Source organism: Battus philenor, unplaced genomic scaffold (genome assembly GCF_028537555.1).
Source record: "Battus philenor isolate CCGP_79_NKW_IND1 unplaced genomic scaffold, ilBatPhil1.0.hap1 SCAF_1, whole genome shotgun sequence".
NCBI classification, from domain to species: Eukaryota; Metazoa; Arthropoda; class Insecta; order Lepidoptera; family Papilionidae; genus Battus; species Battus philenor.
Window position 1 is genome coordinate 11,811,446 of NW_027181661.1, and position 21,101 is coordinate 11,832,546.

The window sequence follows — 21,101 nt, forward strand, 5'->3', positions numbered from 1 at the left end:
TTCATATCCTCCTCTATAATATTTCTCGGCCAAACCAAAACTCACTTGAGCGCAGATTAGGCGGGCGCGGCTGCCGAGTCATGTATATGAGAGTGATGACTGTTTTGTGCATCGAGACCGACGAGGCTCGATGTGAGGCGCATGTACTGACGTCGAAACGGGGGCGGAGCTTATTTAAATTCCGCTTTAAGGGCGGCGAGAAGCGCCAAGTGCTCCGCGATACAAAGACAGCGTTCTGAAAGACTGGAGGCTTTGCAGTTTCGCGGCAAGAATGCATACCTCGTAAAGAGCTACATTGGCGAGGTAGAGCGCGAGGAATTTAAGTTCCTCGGCAGGCGAGGGGACCTAGTTTGGGCCTTGGCAGGTTTCGGTTGTTGCTCATGAGCCACCGAAGGAGCGGAGGGGAGGGTGGCGGGTTTGCCTCTTGGGTAGAGTGGCTTTGCCCAGGTTGAAGTAGCCGGAGACGGAGGAGCCAGCGAGGTAGAATCGACATATTAACAAAGGAAAATCGACAACGGTGTGACAAATACATAGACTATAATATTTTAGTTGCCAATGAATTTTTTAATTATTCAAATTTACTCCCAAATATACATAGTAGGACACAGGTAGATATTTCCCATTTTTTATAAACATTCTACGTGTATTTAACATTAGAAAATAACGATCCGCACACAAACGTCAACTCAAAAAGTTTTATAAAATTTTCTTTGATTAAAATTTTGTAGAATTCGGGCACTTCTTAACTTTTATATACTAGGGAACCATACTCCTACATTCAATTTTCTCTTTTATTTCGTCGATATCGAGGTAGACATTATACTCCGAGTCAAAGCAATTTAAAACTGTCTGAGATTTTGTTGATTTCTTAAAACATTGGAGTTTTAGTATTATATAGAGACTATTTACTTAGCGCGCGCACAAATTTTGTAACGGTCTTAAGATTATTTATTTTTAAATAATTCATGCTACCACAAAAGCTAGTCAGATCGAAGGATGTGCACAGCTGCATATAAATGATAAATTCATATAGGCATTACAAGTAACATATATTATGCATTTTGATTCATGTTAAACCTTTACCTTTTTTCGTCATGGCATTAAAAACTTAAGGAAATAGTAATAAAGAAAGCCAAAAATTTCGCTTTTAAAATATTTAATATAAATAATAATTACAATGTAATCGATTTGTACATACTCATTGATTGACAATAATAGAAAGTAAATTTTTTATACAAATATAATGTCATTTTTTTATATAAATACAGCTAAATACACAAATATTTTAAATAATTAAACATTTAGTCATGACGTTTGTTACCTAGTGAATTTTCACAATTTTCCTTTTCAATATGTCCTATGCAAATACTTTCAAATTAAATATCAAACCTTAATACCAGAATTTTACGTGAAAATAAAAAACTTAATTAAGGAGCGTACATGTGACTGCATATATGTTTTATTTAAAAATGATGTAAGTTGTAATCACTACAGAAAATTCTTCAAAAAGTTCGTATAAACAAATACCTTATGTAAATTAACCATATAAAACAAAGCACCGTAATAAATAATGGCAAATATGTAAATGCCCAAAATATTAAAACTTCCATCTACACAAGGAACGGGAATCTTTACAAGCAAACTTTTGTGCTATAAACGCATCATATTAACTGTCTTGGAAGATAATACAAAATTTATAGTAGTTAGTGAAAATAGTAGGGTATGCCAAATTTGTATCAGTATTCGCAGTACATTGAAAAGGAAAATTAAGTTAAAAAATAATGTTCACAACTTGATGAATTGTGATAAAAGTTTACTATGATGACATTAGACAGCCATATGAGCTTTAAGTGCAATGTCTACTCGAATGTTAGTGTGTTGAGAATAAAACATTTAGAGCTATTCATTCCCAAGCATATTCAATGCAATTTATCTCAATTGTACAATTTGCGAGTTACACAACACACCAAAAGTTACAAGTAGGGCAATATAAATGCTAAACTATTTTCCAAGGTTTTGGCGAAGTAAATTGTAAGCGCCAATGCAACAAGCGTCTTTCTCGTATCTCTTCATGAAAATTCTATCCATCCAAAACTAAAAGAGAAAACAAAAAAGATGAATAATTTATTGTTTATAAATATTAATAACAAACTCAAAAAAAATTGTGGATATCCTAACTATTACCTATCTACTTATTTAAATCTATTCCGTTTGTGGGGGCTCATCTAAACCTTAACATTTTTATTCTATTTCATGTATAATGTTAACTTTGGAATAGAAGTTTCAATTTACTTTCGTTTTACTAAAAAATATGTATGTCCAATGTTTAATAAAACTTTATATAAATAAATATAATAAAAAGATATTTAATTCGAATTCGTTCACTTGACATATTTTTACAAAAAATAATAAAAAATTGCGTAGGAGTGAAGTTTTAACCCACACGGTAACATTATTTATTATACACTATTAAAACTTACATATTTTATTTGAATAGTGTTACTCCCTGTGTTTTAGTAACTTTGAAAGAAAATGTTACAAAAAATAAGGAATTTGGTATATATTATATAACATATTGTACAAAACTATTTTTAAAAAAGAAAATGTAGTTTTAATAGTATATAATCAAACTGCATCACAACTTTACAAAGATTATCCGTCAAGCACCCCAGTCCTTGTCACTAATCTCCTGACAAAGAAATAGTACATATTAGGATCACATTTTAAAATAATAAAAAACCTACAAATGTAAACACATCCATGAAGATGATCAAGTTGCGTGTAAAAAAAAAAGATGTATGTATACATTCTATTGGACGCAAGCATGTAGTTGCAAAATGAATGTTGTACATAGGTAATCTAAAACATGTATAAATTATGTCTCTTAAATAATTACCTAAAACTGTTAGAACATAACTGATGATTTTTTCTAGAACTAGCACAACATTGATATTATTAGTTGAATATACTTCAAGTTTGTCTTTCATAACACATGCGCCTTTATAATTCTATCAATGAATACACCATTTACATCATAACAGTAAGCCTATAGTCAGAATTGTTGGTAAGATAATAGCTGCCACTAAATTGCCTACATTTGCATGTAATCGATTCCAAAGCCAGCTATAAGGTTTTTGAGTTATATTAAACTTGTTTACAATACAAATAGTCCAAGCTTAGCTACAAAAGTAATGAAAGTAAAACAGCACAATTAAGTTTTTAGTAGCGTTAACAAATGCCAATGGTTGTAATGAAGATCCATAAGAGCTAGTTCTTAATTTAATACAATGCGTGTAGCCTTAATAGCACAATAAATCAGGTTCTGTTCAAGCAACTGTTTGAGTCATTGATATTTTTCTCAATAATATAGCTCAATCATTATAATACTTTCTTTATAAATAAACATATAAAAATATACATTTAAATTATGTATTAAATATTATTCAACACAGATTCAACTTAGTAACAGTTTAAAATAAATTATTTTATCGATTTTTAAAAATAATAAATTAATTTGACATTATCGACTGTTTATAAATGAGCAGATTCAGCATGGTCATTTTTATGTAAATATTATCTGTTATAATAACTTCCGTCTTCATTTTCATTTTTATTTATTCATTTTCATCTCAATGATCTTTGAGATTCTCATTTGATAAATTGACTCTCCCAATGTCTCGTTTCAACAACTGCTGTTAATTACTGCATCTTTCTTTGTAAGACTAACTAAAATATAAGACTTTATCACAAAATTTGATATAACATTAATAATTGTTTGATTTATTAATTTTTTAAATTAAAAACGACGGTATCTTCTCAAATACACCTAGTGAAATGACTAACAATAATATCAATGTATATGAAAATACAGGCCAAACTTTATTCTGTTTTGATATTGTACATGAACACATAGCCATTCTGGATAAGAAGATATAAATATGACTCAACATATATTTGCATTTAGAGAAGTCGAAAATCAAATAGCACCGAGTAAACACCAAAAAGGAAATATGCTAGCTGTGTAAAGCAATATGTGTTACCGGTGCAGCGAAAGATGGCACTGAGGTCGTCAATTTATTGAACGACGCAGCATTTGCACTTGGGTTTCTTTTTGATGGTCACATGTTCCGGTTGCAGTGGCTCCTGCGGCGGTGAACGCTGAACTTCCACCTGCCCGGGACGGAGTTCTGGCATTGCAGCACCGTTCTTAGTTCCGTTCATAGCTTTCGGTGGACTCTGCTGCTGCACTGGACTCGCCACTTTCGTTTGAGGCGAAGATGGCGAACTAGCCTGCTAATGTAATTATACAAGCTTAGAGTATAATTTGACCTGGCTTACACATTACACACGCTCTTTGAAGATAACGGAGCCCGAGGGCACCCCGGGTAACCGCGACTCTGGGTGCTACATATTACTATTTTATGGAATAGAAAGCCACCGAGTTCTTATAACCCTTAGGCGGATGCTCCATAGAGTGACTAGGCGCAAGGGCGACCTCAGCTTCACCTCATTCTCACAAGGAGACCTCAGCTTGGGTTGTCATTAGCCATCGACTCAAGAGCGCCCAGGAGTTCCGAACCTCGACTTGGTCAATTTTTATTACCTGAATAACTTTACTAACACTTCAGAAAGTGTTAGAGCTAGGAGAAGGGGCAGAAGAAACTCCTGCAACACTTCTATCTAGATGCTTCTAGCTTCTATGCTATCCTGTGCTTTTATCTTCTAGGCAAATATGTAGCATTGTAGACCTCATCATCACTTAACATCAGTTAAGACAGAGGAAAAAAATACTTGAAGTTGGAACAAATGTTTTTTATGCAGAATACAAATTTGTGTGATGTGAGTAATGATCATGACCTTTATTTATCATTGCAGATGAGACCAGTTGCAGGTGCCTCTTAAAGTGTATTGTATAAATATTTTGCTTTACTGTTTAGTCAAACAATTTATAAATATTAAGAAATAGTTGCTTTTCATAGTCTTAATTTGATTCAAATTAAGTATTTTACTTTTACACACATACTAGCAATCTCTTAACTGTGTAATTGAGGATTTTAAATAAATATCACAACTCAGAGAGATTCTCTAAAGAGATTTTTAATATAATAAATGTCAATCCAGTCCATACCAAACTTTTTTTTGCCTAATTTATGTCATGCCATTGACTACATTGGTCATCATTTAGCACTAATTTCAAATTTGTAATTATCTGTTTATCAACTTTAAGTGTAATATTTTATGTATTAATTTAATTTAAAATTACCAACAAAATGTTAAATGTCTGGTCTAAAATTAAACAGGTGATAAAATTTGAATCAACTGGAAAATATGTTTAATTTTAAAAATGTCCTATAAATACTGACCGACCATATGAAATGAAAAATTAATTAGTTCTTATGGTGAAATATTACATACATTCAAATTATTTGCATGCACTTTTTCCTCTTCATCACAAATGGGCAATTGAGGTGCAGCAGTCGGTGTTGGTGTTATAGGCTTTCCGCCCTTTATCAGCGATACTATCTCATCAGCTTCACGGCTTAAATCGCCATCAGGACGGAAGGGGTTGTCCCAACCACTCTCCGTGCTGAAAATGTACAATTTTAAAAACTATTTTTTTAAATAGCTTAACATGATTTCAAGTGATGGATTTCTACTGCAATGCATGGGCATCCCTAAAATATCATCATGATGATTGTCTTTTCCTGTTTGCAGTGAATTCTGCCAACCTTTACTAAACTTGCTTAGTTTAATTATATTGAGTAACTAAACTAACATATTTATTGAAATTATGTGCAAAATATAATTACACTATTACTACAATATCTCCAGGATTGTGAAAATTTATCCAACAAAAGACAACCAATTAAATGATGTAACTGTGCCAGAACCCATTTGTTAATCGGTAAAATTACTTCCCTCCTTATGAATTGAATAACTACATGCAAACCACATCAGCCTTTATCAAGGTTAAACAGTTTATTTTTAACACAGCTCCTTTCTTTTTTTTAACATAATTGAGTAAGTTTTTTTACAAACATTAAAAATAATTTTGGACAATTCATGAAATCTTTGATGAAAATAAGGTTTTAAACATACAAACATCCATTGTAAAGGTGCTACTATACATAAACATTTGTGGTTAGGTAATGATGTCACATAGTATTCACAAGGTAATCAGACAATCACAATGCAGATAGGTGGGTTTTATTGTTGTAAATGCAAATAATGGCACAATCCATACTCATGGATATGTGATTTTAATCAAATTTAGTGCTTAGTTGTAATATTTGTAATTGTATTCAAAATAAATTTGTCAATTTGAGACATAAAGCTTTGTAAAACTTAATCACATATCTTTTTAGATCCTTAATATAGTAAAAATTACACTTTTATTGTAATGCTTATACGGAATAATAGGAACTATACACAATAAAAAAAAATTTTTAATACTATTTTTATTGGTATTAGAAACATACCTGATTTGTCTACTGTACATGGTATGATCAGCCATGTCAGAGTTGGCAGCGGCCGACAGTATTGTTGCGTAGAGAATATGTGAATTCGCTTCCGTCGCTGAGGTTGGTGGAGGTGAGAGACACTGCGGCCTCGCTCCTTGGTAAAATGACACTCGTACTTTTGAACGTTCAGACCTGTAAAAATTATGATTTTTTTGCATATATTGTGAAGAACAAGTAACCATAAAAACTTTATGGATCATATTTAATACTATAAATCAAGTGTAATAATAATGTCATGACATACATAAGGCTTAATTTTAAAAACTAAATACACATACACCACACACAAGCACTTGTTTCCATTCACTGCAGAGAAGTTTACAAGGTTGGGAGAAAGTAGTCCATTATTAACGCTTATTTTTGGAATATTGTAACCTATCAAGGTTATAAAAACATAATTTTTTCACTCTGCAGACATTTTTATAAAAAAATTCTCATATAATTGGTAACATAGAATAGCTAAAGTTTATTTTAAAATGGATCGCTCAGCACAAGTTGCAATGTGATACCAAGACATGAATTGTTAAAATGATTAACATCATTTAGTTCTATTAAAACACTTGATCTTTTATTAGCCGGTGACTTTATCTAACACCCACAAGTAATATCATGTACCATACAATGTAATAAAAAGGTCTAATAATTTTTCTTATTCTATCAAAATATTTTTTAAAATTACTATTTATCAAAATTATAAATAACCTAAATATATTTAAAATATTGAGTTGACTTTGGTAAATTTATTTGGAATTTATGATGGTTTTTAAATTGTAACTATCATTATATTTGTGTATGGCAATTGATAAAAAGAAAATAACATAAAACAGGTCTTAAAATTATCTTAAACTTTAATGCCTTACTAACCTGCCATGTTAAATAGGCATTGCATAATTTTAATCAAATCCTTAAGCTTTCCTTAACAATTCAAAGAAGGTAATTTTCGCAGCAAAGCATACATATGAGATTTTAATATACTGGCTTAAAGCAACAGGTGTTAGGAATTTACGTCCAAAAAACAAAAATATTAATGATTTTTTAAATGTGTTACAATGTACATATTCTTTCGCTCTGCTTGTGTATAAAGGCTTTCTGATATTGGTAATTTTAATAATTAATAATAATTACATAAAAAAATATCATGATATTATGAACAAATTAAACCTCAAAACCCTAGAAAATACATGAAAAAAGATCCTATCTGCGACAAACGTCGATTGAATTGACCTTACTGTAACCATAGGGCGGGTCTTCTCTTAGGGATATGATCAATGATGCACTCATTAAAAATAGAGATTCTCAAACGTTTGCCAATGTATGTTTATTAAATGTAGGTAGATGCCGAGTGGTGACCTTGTGTTCCCGAATGCTGGATGGAACTGAAAGTCGTTTTATGTTTATAATTCAGTCCTCATGACGTCATTCTGACCGAATTCTCACAAAAATTGCGGCCCATAATGATACCCGTCATTGTAATAAATAAATATTATCATTGATTCACATATTCATCGGCGTTATTAAGGTATTTCTTGGCAATATACAAAAAAAATGTAGAAATAATCGTCAAGTGCAGATCCAATGCGCAGAATAACAAAAATGACGTGAACTGAGTGTAAATAACATACCTTCCAAAGTATTAAATAAAATCACAATTGTCACTGAACAGTAAAATATCGTTGTTTATCTTTGATTTTATAAATAGATATTAGATATTAACTATCAATGAACAACATAAGCGCAGACTGCGCTGTAGGGTTTGGCCGAACAATGCTTCACAACAGTGTTTCCACTACACCGTTCACAACATCGATCTCGGAAGTCGCGCACTGGCCGTAGCGAATGGAGCGGAGCGAAACAACCAACGCTATTCGTGCTCGCGTAGTGACGTAACTTTAGCGCCTATCGTTATTTTCAACGAACTCGTTATAACGCGCTTCATTTTTATTTTGATAGTAAAAAAATAGTTAAATATTTGACTGTTTTTTACATTACCATACCAAAGAAATCCATTTTATAACGAAAATTTTAACAAAAGTAAAAAAATAAAAATAGTGAAATTAGAGAAAAAATCATTTAAAATTTGTTTGCTTGTAGGCAGTCCAGTAAATGTATATTTATACAAGCTGATCAATAAATTTACTTAATTTCTTCAATATTACTATCGAACATAGAATATTTAATGGTTTCTACGAACGTACAGTAATTAACGGCTTTGATATTTTGAACTATACCAGAAAATATAATTTTAAATTGAACAATATTTTCGCTCTTAAAGGCGACTTCATTAACGATGAATAATATTATTTCATATTTTCTTTCGAAAGATCCGAATATAGTAATAGCAGTGTCAAATTTGTTAGTTTATTGTAATATTGTAATTCTTTAAAAATAAATCGGCTAAATTAAGGAATAATATTAAAAAATTATGAGAATGCAAATATTTAAACCTTAATTACACTTTATTACTTCATATTTATTAACTCGATTACACAAATAATTTTATATATATAAAAATACAATAATCGTAAAAAAAAAATATATTTCTAAAGGTTGCGATTGTTAATCTTGTTAATTATTGCAAACTCATGCTAAGATTAATTATAAAAGTTAAATACATTATCGCATAAATAAAGAAGAGATGCGGAGCAGCTTTGAAAGATATTTATCGATTGTTGAAGTCGGAGGGAGACTTACTTAATGCCATTCCCCTGTGCTGTTGCATAAGCAGGCTTGTGCATACACGTATGACGTAATATACTAAAATAACACTTAATTTTACTGATTTACAACTGTAAACATTTTTTTTTAAATTATCTGTTAACATTAATAAAAAATATTTTTTTATTACCATATACCGATAAGTACAAGAATGTAAACAAGAAATATGTGCTAATACATGTATTATGTAATTGTTTAGACATAAACAATTATTACCGCGTAAATCTCTTTATAGAATGTAACGTATAGGGAGGCAATATGTCTAAACGCTTTAATTTTAATCAAGTTATTCAAAATGCCAGTCAGTAATCGTTTAAGTTTGTTTAAACATGAAACACCTTTAATTCGTTATGTAACAAACTTTTCCTGTTATGTAATTAGGTGTTACGTTCGCTTTTTAAAACCTGTTCAAGTGGTACCTGTTGCTATGCTAGTGATACTCGTTAAAACGATCAACAATCTAATTTATGGTCCTAGATTCTACTAAAAACGTTAATCTTCGTTGCAAAGGGTGAAAGATGTTTGCCTTCTGAAAGACATTGATAAATACAAATATAATAAAGAAGTCAATAAAATAATCGATGATCTATTTATATACCTTATGTTGTAATATGACGACTCATATATTGATATGCAATTTTTGGATGATTTGAATTCGCTAATTTTATAATTACATTTAAATTACGACAATTAAATAACCATAATATACACTTCTAGGCAGAAACACAAATTTATATTTTATACTTTTCGACTAAACGTAGGTAAGATACTGCATTATTTAATGGCTATTTCAGTGTGTTATGTATTATTTCCTAAGAAATAAATTAGAATTGATTTTTGTAAAACTACAACACATGATTATTATTACATATGAAAATAAATCTTTCATTTACCCCACTTATTTCTAAAAGTTTACAAGAATTGTAAAAGTATGATTAAGATGAATAGTAGTGTCCTTTTATTACTTTGTTTACAAATCTGTGATGTGACAGGTGATTGGTTACTAGTATAAAAACTTTAAAAATAGTGAACGCATAGCTCGTTTTTTGCCCATTAATGTACGGCGCGACCAATAAAAGCAATTGTTTTAGTAATAATAAATAAAATAATGATAATACAGTAGTATAATAATGATAGTACAGGAAAAACGTTTTTGAAATTCGTATTACTACATACAAAATTTAAATATTGTTCACCCTCTGTCCTAACACACTTTGTACTGCCAAAATTTATTGGCCTGCTACTTGTCAATAAAATTCAAAATATTCACTATATACAGAATGATTGGAAATATATGTAAAAGCTAAAAGGTTTTTGCCGACAAATAAGCTAAACTTTCACTCCTTTCAAGCTTTTAAGCCTACAAACAATCTAAAATATTATTCTCAGACTAGAAGTCATACTGGACATACTTTTATTTTGTGTACGCTTCGTCGAATGTTTTGAGTAGTGGCAAATTGATATAATTAATACACAGAGTGTGAATTATATTACATTGTATCCCGGAAATCGAACGCGCGACCTACGTTTACAAGTCTCAGTCTTCTTCCTCTGAGCAACCACTGCTCATAAACTACGAGGCAGTACTTATTATTTACTCTATTAATAGTAATAACGTTGCTGAAGTTTTTTCTGCAACCATTTCTCCATGCACTAACGACTTCTAAAATGGTAGTCATGTTCAAGACAAATCAGGAATGAAAGTATCCGACATAGCCAATCATCTAAGATTGGCAAATTAAAATGTCAGTTGGCAAGCTTCATCGCGCAGAGCTAATGGCCGCTGGAGCTTAGATTCTAGAGTAGGGACCAAAGGCCGGCAAATGCTGCGTGGGACGTCCACCCACAATGTGAACGGACGACTTTGTTAAAGCTGTCGGACGACGCAGGATGCAGGCGTCTTCCAGCCGGCCTTACCGAAAATCTGCATGCGAGAACTATGTTCTTTGTGAATGTCCTAGGGCTGAAATTGTGATGATAATGATATATGAGTGATGGAAGCTGAAAATTTTCTTCGTATGTTTCAAATTCATTCAAACAAACCCTAATTCAATACTATAGGAAACGTTCGGATCCAAAAGCTAAATATGCTTCAAATTATAGTCTAAGACAGTGTCCCTTGTCAGACACACATTATCGAGCGACCACCTTATAGACTTCAGCAAAACCTGGTGGCCTCCCAATCTAGTAAAACAAACTTTTTGTAGGATCGACCACATTTGGTGAACTGCAAATGCCTACAATTAAATAGTATTTGTCAATGACAATAATGATTTGAGTGTTATTATGGTTTCGTTAATATTATTGATTTTTTTGTAAATATTTTTTTTTTTTTCATGTAAATACTATACACATTTAGCTTTAACAATAAACGCGAGTTAATGATGACATGATTATAGCTGAATGCACATAAGATGGAACACGCAGGCTATAGTTGTCGGTTGCATGCATATTTTTAACTTATTTAAAGAGATAAATGAAAATCTTCTACGCCAATAATAAATAACACGTTTCTTTATCAATTCGCTTCGTTAGCTCAGGCAATGCGCCCCATAGGGGTGGAAATTAAAATGAATAAAACATACTCATTAAATGAATATAACGTACTCGTCTTCGACTGGTGTGTACGGGAATGAAGTCTCCTGCACCTTTGGTGGAGGACTGGTCTGCTCCGGTTCCTCTTGGAGAGGGCTCTCGTAAATAAGGGTCTCAACCATCGACCCTTTCGAGCTGCCAAAGGATACCCTGTGAAAGTAATTACATTAATATTTTATAAGATACAACAATAAAGGTTTAAAAACAAAGCAGGTTTTTTCATAACCAGGAAACCTTTTTCTATGATAACGTAAATATCTCTCACACATATATTTTGTTTTTAAAAATATTTTAACTCCCTAAACCTTAATTAAATTGTTAATTAGGATAATAAAATCGTTAGCATTGTCTCATTCTGAAAATTTATATAAAACCCTCGATTGAATTAATGAATCGTCCAAATCGATAATATTCGTCTGATATAATTAGTAAACTTTATTTCGCATAATCAAGGTAGATATTATAATGAGATATAAGAATAAGAATACCCCGTGATGATATTACATTTATAGTTTTAATCGATCATATAGCTAAAGTGTAAAAAACGTGTTTCCATTACAAGTCAATCTTATTATTAACAAAGCCAGCATGAAGACAATATAACGCTGTAGCGTAAAATATTCGTAATGATATACCCTAAAATTTTAAATCTGTTTTAAACCACATCAAATATTCTAGTGCCTGGAAAAGGGGATAACTTCGTGCTTGCATAGTTCCACTACGTCGTTCCAACGTTGTTGAACTATGCAAATGGAAACACGGCATTTGAAGTTAATATGAATTAGTTTACTTTCAGCAAAGACAAAACACGATGAAGAGAGTGTAGAACGTGGAGACTAGTTTATTAATAAAGATAAAACTAGAAAATTTGTTTTTAATTCTATAAAAACTCAATCATGGTTAAAGTGTCGTAACATACATATAAAATAATTGAAAATGTTTAGTTTAGAATTTTGTTCCATTTATAAGCATAATTTTAAATTACTTTAAGCAGTGAACGTTTTGTGTTTACATTGGTGTTTAAATAATATATACGTATGTATTTGTGAAACGTATAGCAAATAATTTTCATAATCTTGTAGTAATTTAATAGTTTTAATAGCAGGTTTTTTTTATTTCCAGGACTGGTCTTTTTTAATGGCCCTATAGGAGGCCCTATAGGATACTAGGGGCGTCGCGTACTCCTACCTTTGGGAAGAACATGGTCGTTTTATTTCCCCGTAAAAGTATACACCAATAACAAATTACTAAGTATTGATATAGGATAAAACAGGAAATAATGAAATAAAAAAAAATGGAAACATGCGGCATTTGAGTTTATTTTCTTAAGTAGTGTTGGTTCACCAGGACAAGCTTAGTATATCGTCACCAGTAGTAGTAATAGTCCACGTCAGCCCTCCTATGTCAGTCAGTTGTATTTTTTTTAATGGTGTAGATTAATGTCACCGCACCAGTATATCAAGTTTTTGGTGTAAGGATATGTAGCGTTCATGTAGGAACGGTTCGTATTACTGGCCACTTACAATACTTTTTTTTTTAAATAATCCTTAAGCGTTCTAATTCAAATTCAAACAAGGATTTGAATTCGGTTGCCGCCAGAAATGCTACCGTTGTCTTAGCGTTTGGGTAGAATTTTGAAGAGCAAATAGGTGAACGGGTAGTTCACAATAGAAGTGTTGTGGCCGTAGTGACTAGTAATTCTTTCATGAAAGCTACTGATGCTTGTCTACTAACATTACGATGCTGAAAACTGAAAAATCACAAGAAAGCTGGCATTGGACCTGTGAGATAAGAGAGAATGATTGTCTTACGAAGAAAAAGGATTTCATAAACTCAACATTCGATTTTGACTCATTTTATTATTACTTAATCCAAGCACTTACTTATTCCAAATTAATTAGAATTTTGGTTATATTTCAATCGTTACGCATACATTTTGTACTTATAAGTATTTGCAAGGAGGTACCTCAAAAATATATATATATAATATAGTATTCGACTCTATTACTGGCTGGTGAGGTTTATGATAGATCCAAGGGCTCCCTGGGACACCTGACAACTTGCTTCATAGCTAGCAATGTACTAACTGCAGTGGCCGGCATGTCTAGAGGATAAAGAAAGGTAAAGAATAAAAAAAGAATAAAGAAAGGATCCCTACCCTCAGAGCGTAAAGCTAAGCCCAAAAAGCTATCTAGTGAACCTAAAAATTCCAATTCCAGTATCGGTGTATTAAATCTCAATCTCTACCAATACTACATTATTCTATTGTTAACAACATTTCTCTTCAATTATCAAAAATGTTTAAATTATATACTTTTTGCACTTTTATAAAAACAGATAATGAAAATATTGAATCATTTTGACAGTTATTATTTATTTGCCTGACGTCTGTGTTTATTTTAGTGCATCTGATTTGTTTTTACCTAATAGTAAAGAATTAATAGAGTAAGTATTAAAATTATTTAAAAATCTAAGCGAATCATGACTTTTTCACTACACATACTTATCCTACAATATAATTATCCCGATCCTGTATCAAATCCATTCGACACGTAACAACACAACTTGTAACATATAGCAAAGGTTTCACTTAAAATTTTCCACCTACGTCCACTATTTTATATTTTTTTTATTATATTTTTACGCTTCATAAAGTTTTTGTACTGATGTACCTTCTTTGTACTGATGTAAAGCGAAAAACAAGTTAAAATAACACAATTAAAATTATCATGATAAATACGTGACTGGCGTGTTTCTTTGTGATTTTAAGGCAACACCAACTAGATTCCTTAATATGCTGTGCAGTTTATAATTTTTATCTTAAAATAAACTTCAGGTTTTAATGTTGTACGCACTATAACAGCCTGCTAAGTTCCATCAGTTACAACTGAATTAACTTTCTAATCGGCAATCTTGTAACCTCTAAAGGCAGTGCAATAAACTTTTACACTTATTATAGTTCCGTGTTGGCCCGAAACTACTTAACATTCTTTGTAATATCTGGCCCACTTTAACAATGCTGTTAAAGTGAGCAAGTCAACTCTTGTAGCGTTCATCAGCAGCAACTTAACGTGCGTTCAAAAATTTTTAAGTATACGATTTTTTATTTTTAAAAACATTAATTAAATTTACGGAGTAATAAATGTAATAGAATATGGGATCTATCACAAGTACTAGGTAAACTTTAAAGAATAATGACAATGAAGGAGATTCATTAATTTACTGAACTTTAGATAATGATTACTGGGAGTATATAAATTTTCTGCATAAATCGCTACCAACTGCATTGTTGGAGACGATTTCCTGTCTTTTATAATGCGGCTACAAAAGCTCAAATAATCGATTTCCGTTGACCTAGTACACTAGCCCATTAAACATTATGTCCACGAAAAAGCTATCAAGCTTTTTTATAACAATCGGGGTATATGGAACAAATATGGGTGCGTCTGTTTACACCAATCTATAAATTCCAATTACGTTATAAAGTAGTAGTGTAGCATCATACGAGTATAATGCAGGCATTTATTACAACAAACAATTTTTTCATGTACAACCTTAAAGATGGAATGTTAAACTAAAGTTCTAATTGTCGAATCTGTTACTACAAGGCTATCAGTACAACAACACGGAAATCGCTATTAGAAACTTTCTTCCATATAATTAAACTTCAATCTGATAATACAAATAAGGCAAGCTGCTTAAATAAACTATTCCAGATAAAGATATATTTTTTAATTTACTCGCACCGTCGTCTAGTTTAAACTGAAGTGCTGATGTTATCGCGGTTGTACCACTTCGTTATCTTCTGAGAAATTTAAATAGTTTACGAAATGTGGCAAAGTAAGGCAACTTATGTAAGACTTAAATCTATTATCTCTTAGAATTAACAGTGATGGACAAGGATTTGGGAGAGAACGCAAACTATGATCCGAACAGGGAGGCATTTCAAATGCGATCACAATGGAAGAAAGCAGAGATTTGTCGCAAACAATGGCACGAGAGATGGGCTTGGCTACTTGAAGAGAGGAGGTACCGTTATATATATTATTACTATTTAAACCAAAAATGTCAAATTCGCGGCCCGAGATGAATATTTTTACGACCTGGTCAACATTTGGCGGGTCCATTTGGAAAGAATGCTCAGACAATAAAATTTCTCCTCAAATTGAAAAGATAATATCAAAGGAGAGATGTTAAGTATCAGAACGTAAACAATATTTTAACTTTATAAACATTAATTAAAAACATTTTTTTCTTGCAAGACATCTTTAATAGGCCTAAGCTTTTGAGTTTGACACCTCTGATTTAATGACTAAGAATTTTTTAGCCGATGGACGCCCACTGCAGGGCATAGACCCCCTCCAAAGACCTGCGACCTTAACTGTGTCATCGGTCCACATAGTGGAGTGCCCTCCCCAACCCGCGTCTATCGGTTCGTGGTCGCCACTCGAGAACTTTTCGACCAAGATTATGATTTATTTTTTGGTCTTGATTCGTATACAATAATAAAAGGTAAAAAGTAGCTCAAATTGTTTACAATGCGATAGACATACAGTAATACACATAATTTATAAGCTGGACTGTAATCGCGAAAAGGTCACGTTATACGACGTGAGATCACGATCTATCTAGTCGACTAGCTCGTAAATGCATGTTTGTTTAAAACAAACGCGGGTTAAAAGGTCAGCAAAGGTAAACTTTCCGTTTTAACCAAATTAATAATATTCACTGTTACCGGTTAAACAAACTCGTACAGATAACAGAGCATGTTAAATGCAGTACGCTAATGAGTTTATTTGCCGTTGTTAATTATTTCCTTTCTGTTTAAAATAAAACATTTACTAAACAATTCACAGTTGAAAATTGAAAAAAAAATTGCGTTAAAATCTATTTTTGACAGTGATGTATTTTTATTTCAAAATATACTAATTATAAAATATTGTTTGGGAAGGCAGTTCCTCTGTATTTTGAACAACTTATAAATAGAGTTAAATTATGTACGTACTGTAACACAATAGTAATGTTGATGCATGGCATGTTGTTAATTTTCATCTTGTGTGCAGCTAAAATTTATAATTAGTTTTTATCCAATAATCTAAATAACAGTGATATTGTAGGCCAAAGAAATCAACCAACCAAAAGGTACTTTGTTTTGACAAAATAAGTATCACTATTACACAACACATATCCTAATTAAGCAAGCCAATTAATCTTATTGCCCAACTGTCCGCGCCATTAGGATATATAAAATAAAGGTTGCAAATATCTCACGAAATTTTACGACTTTCATAAAAACAGGACATTTATTTCCAAGCGATGTGGATTGCGTAACAGCGTGGCCACTTGGCCATGATGCAAGTTTTTTATTATAAATCCAAGCGAACTTGCACGCTGAGTTCCGCTTAACATGAAATGCACGTTTCAAGTACTTTATTCTTATCTGCAAAAGTAGAGACTAACAGTTAACGAAATAAAACAGTGTTAGGAATAAAAACGTAAAAAAAGAAAAGAGTAAATTTAAATAATTGTAAATTAACATTGCTGAATCCTAAACAGTTAAGGTAATGAATGTACTTAAATAAGAAGGCGATATCGTAGATGCTTATGTCTCAATTTACGCTGACGTATAAGCCTATAATGTATTCTATCTTGTGTACACTCGTTATAACGGGGAAGTGTCATCAAGATTGCAATTGGCTAACAGGACAAATAAATAGAATCTTGGTTGTCATCTTCTACTTTAACAATTCATTCTAGTTTCACTCATATAAAAAGTAAAACATTTAAACTTTCCATCCGATGAATTTAGAATGTTACCCTTGAAAGTCAATTTTGTCAAGTTTAGCTTTATGCATGCTTAGTCGAATAAAAGAGCACAATCGCCAAATCGTATAATTTATTAACCAGTTTAGTTTAAGATAAACGTATAACTAAACATATTGATATCACGCCAACATAAAACTATGCATTTTTGATTACTTATTAGAATCATTCAAGGATGAGCTCTATACATGTATGTAATATATACATACTCAAACGCTTTTTATAGCAAATAATATAAACGGCTATTTACATAACAAGTTATTCCTCGCAATCCAAATCTCTATTCAGGAAATATTACGTTATCTGCCGATGGTGGTATTATTACAATAAATTTTAATTGATTATCAGAATAAGCAACGAAAATACTTTTCCAATACAATTCCCTAGATGGGGCTAGGAAGTCTAATTTTCTATAATTCCCTACCAAATTAAAGAGGCATAACAAGGTGATTAGCGCAAAAATACACGACAATGTCAAAAATAGGTTACGGGTTTAATTATACATTAATCTTGTTTACACATTAAAGAATATGTCAATACAGAAATTTTTTTTTAATGAAAGGTGTTTGACAATTTGGATCTCGAATATATAATGTCAATATGACATCAGTGGGTCGAGCAAAAAATGCAAATTTGTGAGTTCACAATATAAATTTTCAGGCAAGCGTTGCTCGAAGCTGAGGCAATACGTGAAGAAGCTGCCCATGCACTCCCACAAGTGTTAGGCAAATTGGAAAGCAAGAAATCACTGAAGCCGGTGCCCGTTACTTCAACGGGCTTTATTGGTTGGCTTGCAGCCAAGTACGTAATCCGTTCTTCTTCCTTTATAAACTTTTTATCAATGTTCAGACCGTTTACAATAACTTCTTATTGCCGAATATGCACGCTAAATATATGCTAAATATTTATACATACATATATATATATATATACATACACACTCACACACACACACACACACACACACACACACACACACACACACACACATATATATATATATAAGAATCTAGTAACAAAAGGTACTTACTCTTCACGTAATATGCGGTGAGTGACTTCTATGAAAAATACAGATTGATTGACTATAAATGTAAAAAAAGTTTAGCTCATTTGCTGCCTATTACCGTAAAAAGACTTATCACAAATCACATTACTACATATTAAAATTGATTACTGTTTAATATCTGTTCCTAAAGACTGCACTGCCAGGCGTCATTGGCTCGTCGCACTCCAACAGAAAAAAGAAATTAATGTAACATATTTCAGAGTGATCACTTTATATCAGGTGATTGGATATAAGTGTAAAAAATGTTAAATGTTAGTTTTTTTTTGCTACAAGTCCATTGTTATATCCAAGGACTGTGATAAAACACGCCGTAGCAGTAAAGCTTGTCCTGATATTCAACATTCATCGTAGGAAAATCAGCTTTATACCATTGATAATTTACGGTAGCAATTAGCAATGGCGTTCTTCCCCTAACTAGTTAGCCCTTAGCCGCTTTACCCCCCCCCCCCTCCACAATTTTAACCCCTAACTACAATTTTAACAATAGCTGCTGGTTTTGTAACTGTTTATAATAATTTACTTTGCAGACCAGACAGTCAACTGGAGATATACACTCCGTGGTTAACGAAGATACCATTAAGACTTCCTGATGCTTGGGACGATAAAAACTACGTTTCCTTAAAATCTTAAATAACAACAACCTTTTTCACGTCGGTAAATGTTTGAAGTAAATAAACGGTTTCAATGTAAAATTCCTTCGACATACGCTGTGCCATGTACAAATAGCGTTTCATTTTCACCACAATATAGTGTGAATAGGGCTAGACAACAAGGCCCGGTGTCTATCCCAGAAACGTACATATGTATCGATGCAACCGGGAACAATGCCGTTCTCTGTTCTCCATACAATTGATTAGCTAGGTAATATGGACGCTCAAGTGGAGACAATAGAATATCATTATCCTCTAAGGACGGTATCACGGGATTTACTAATAAATCAAAAATAACAAAGACGGGCTAATACGATATATATAACGCCATTATATTTTTGTCAATATATAACTAATAATACTTCTATTTTGCAAATTAAACCTACTACGCATTAAAAGTAATATGTACACCGTGAAACAAGTCTGTAAAAATAATCTACATTTTTTTTACATTTACTAGCTTAAACAAGGGTTAAAAAAAATGTAAACGAAATAAACAATCAATGTTAACTAGGGTTTTGTATAATTATAACTATTACGACGCTTATTACCTATATACTGAGAATGTAACATTTCGATATCTACGTAGAAAACTATTACACTATTAGTAAAAGGTTTTATATGATCGATCTATGTGATGTAGTCATGTCATTTAGTAGGTAATTGTAAATTAAAGATCAGCAGAAGCAAAAACAAATAAATTTATTTTATATCATTTAAAAGTCGATTGGATGTAAAATGTCAAATTTTTATCAGACGACGTAGTATGCACGTAGTGTGCGTATAAAGATTTTTAAATGTTTCGAGCTATGAAGATCGTAAAACTAACGGGAGTAAGCTGGTACGGTTAAGGCGCAAATGTCCACCGAATCAGTACACGGGCACGAATACAAAGAAACGGCATCTTCAAGCAGGCTCTTTAAGAGGCTTTAAGAGGCAGTGTATTGCTCCTTAGAAGTTGTGTTAAATAAAAACCTGAAACTCCGAACTTATCGTAAAAACTATCTTAGTCTCTGAAAAATTTAAGACTTGAGAGATTTAGGCGGAAGCTTTGATAAGGCAGTACACAAAAAAATAATACCACGTAATTCACGCGAAAACATTTTGTGTGTCCACAACAGTGAAAAAGTGAAGCCAGCGTGTATATGTAAATGCATGGCGTGGGAATTATCCGCCATTTTACTAGCCTTTAAATTTTTTTTTAAATTATACCCAAATCTTGGTAATAAATTACAACAAAGTCATTCCAACAGCCACGTAGAACGAATTTTTTTCATAGAAATTTTATTTACATTCTTTGAACGTTGATACGCTGCGGGATGTAGGTGTATCCCTCATCGATTTCCAATAAGACCGGTTGGGAGTGGCCTTCATTCAGCGTCTTCCGAAGGCTTTAACAAAGTCCACCAATCCAGTGTCCACTTTGTCGGTGGACGTCCCACATTAAGTTTGCCTGTCCGTGGCCTTCAGAACCTTAAGGCCCCAGCGGTGCCTGTTGTGCGCAATTGATTTTGCTTTGAAGTCTCCCACAAGTAAAACTGACCGTGGCAATCTTTGCTGGATTACAAACTCCAACTTATCCAGGCAGGCTTTAAATCCAGTGAGGCATCTGTTAGGAGAGACGTAAATTTCTATAATTACCTGTCGCCTCCATTGAATCGCTACATAATCTCCACCACTGGAAATGCGTCTAGAAGCTATATTACTATTAATGCCAGCTGATATGTTCCC

General features: G+C 32.3%; 2 protein-coding genes across 4 annotated transcripts in view; one reads left to right on the forward strand and one right to left on the reverse strand.

The window, feature by feature from the left end:
- Nucleotides 1-1,139: 1,139 nt before the first annotated feature.
- Nucleotides 1,140-21,101, reverse strand: part of LOC137918941 (uncharacterized) — a 33,010-nt gene continuing 13,048 nt past the window's right edge. Inside the window, exons 4-8 of one of the 3 annotated variants that reach the window (XM_068761893.1) lie at nt 11,844-11,981; nt 6,480-6,653; nt 5,416-5,587; nt 4,041-4,293; nt 1,140-2,094 (exon numbers count right to left, since the gene is read on the reverse strand). In XM_068761893.1, the coding sequence (XP_068617994.1) occupies nt 4,075-4,293; nt 5,416-5,587; nt 6,480-6,653; nt 11,844-11,981 (703 nt within the window). In that variant the 3' untranslated portion in view covers nt 1,140-2,094; nt 4,041-4,074. Of the gene's footprint in view, nt 4,294-5,415; nt 5,588-6,479; nt 6,654-11,843; nt 11,982-21,101 lie in introns of all 3 variants that reach the window. The other 2 variants (XM_068761884.1, XM_068761900.1) reach the window with 2 other exon arrangements.
- Nucleotides 14,224-19,526, forward strand: LOC137921487 (uncharacterized). Its single transcript, XM_068764266.1, has 4 exons — nt 14,224-14,276; nt 15,713-15,860; nt 18,315-18,455; nt 19,248-19,526. Exons 2-4 carry the CDS (start codon nt 15,724-15,726, stop codon nt 19,348-19,350), a joined length of 381 nt encoding a protein of 126 aa, XP_068620367.1. The 5' UTR covers nt 14,224-14,276; nt 15,713-15,723; the 3' UTR covers nt 19,351-19,526.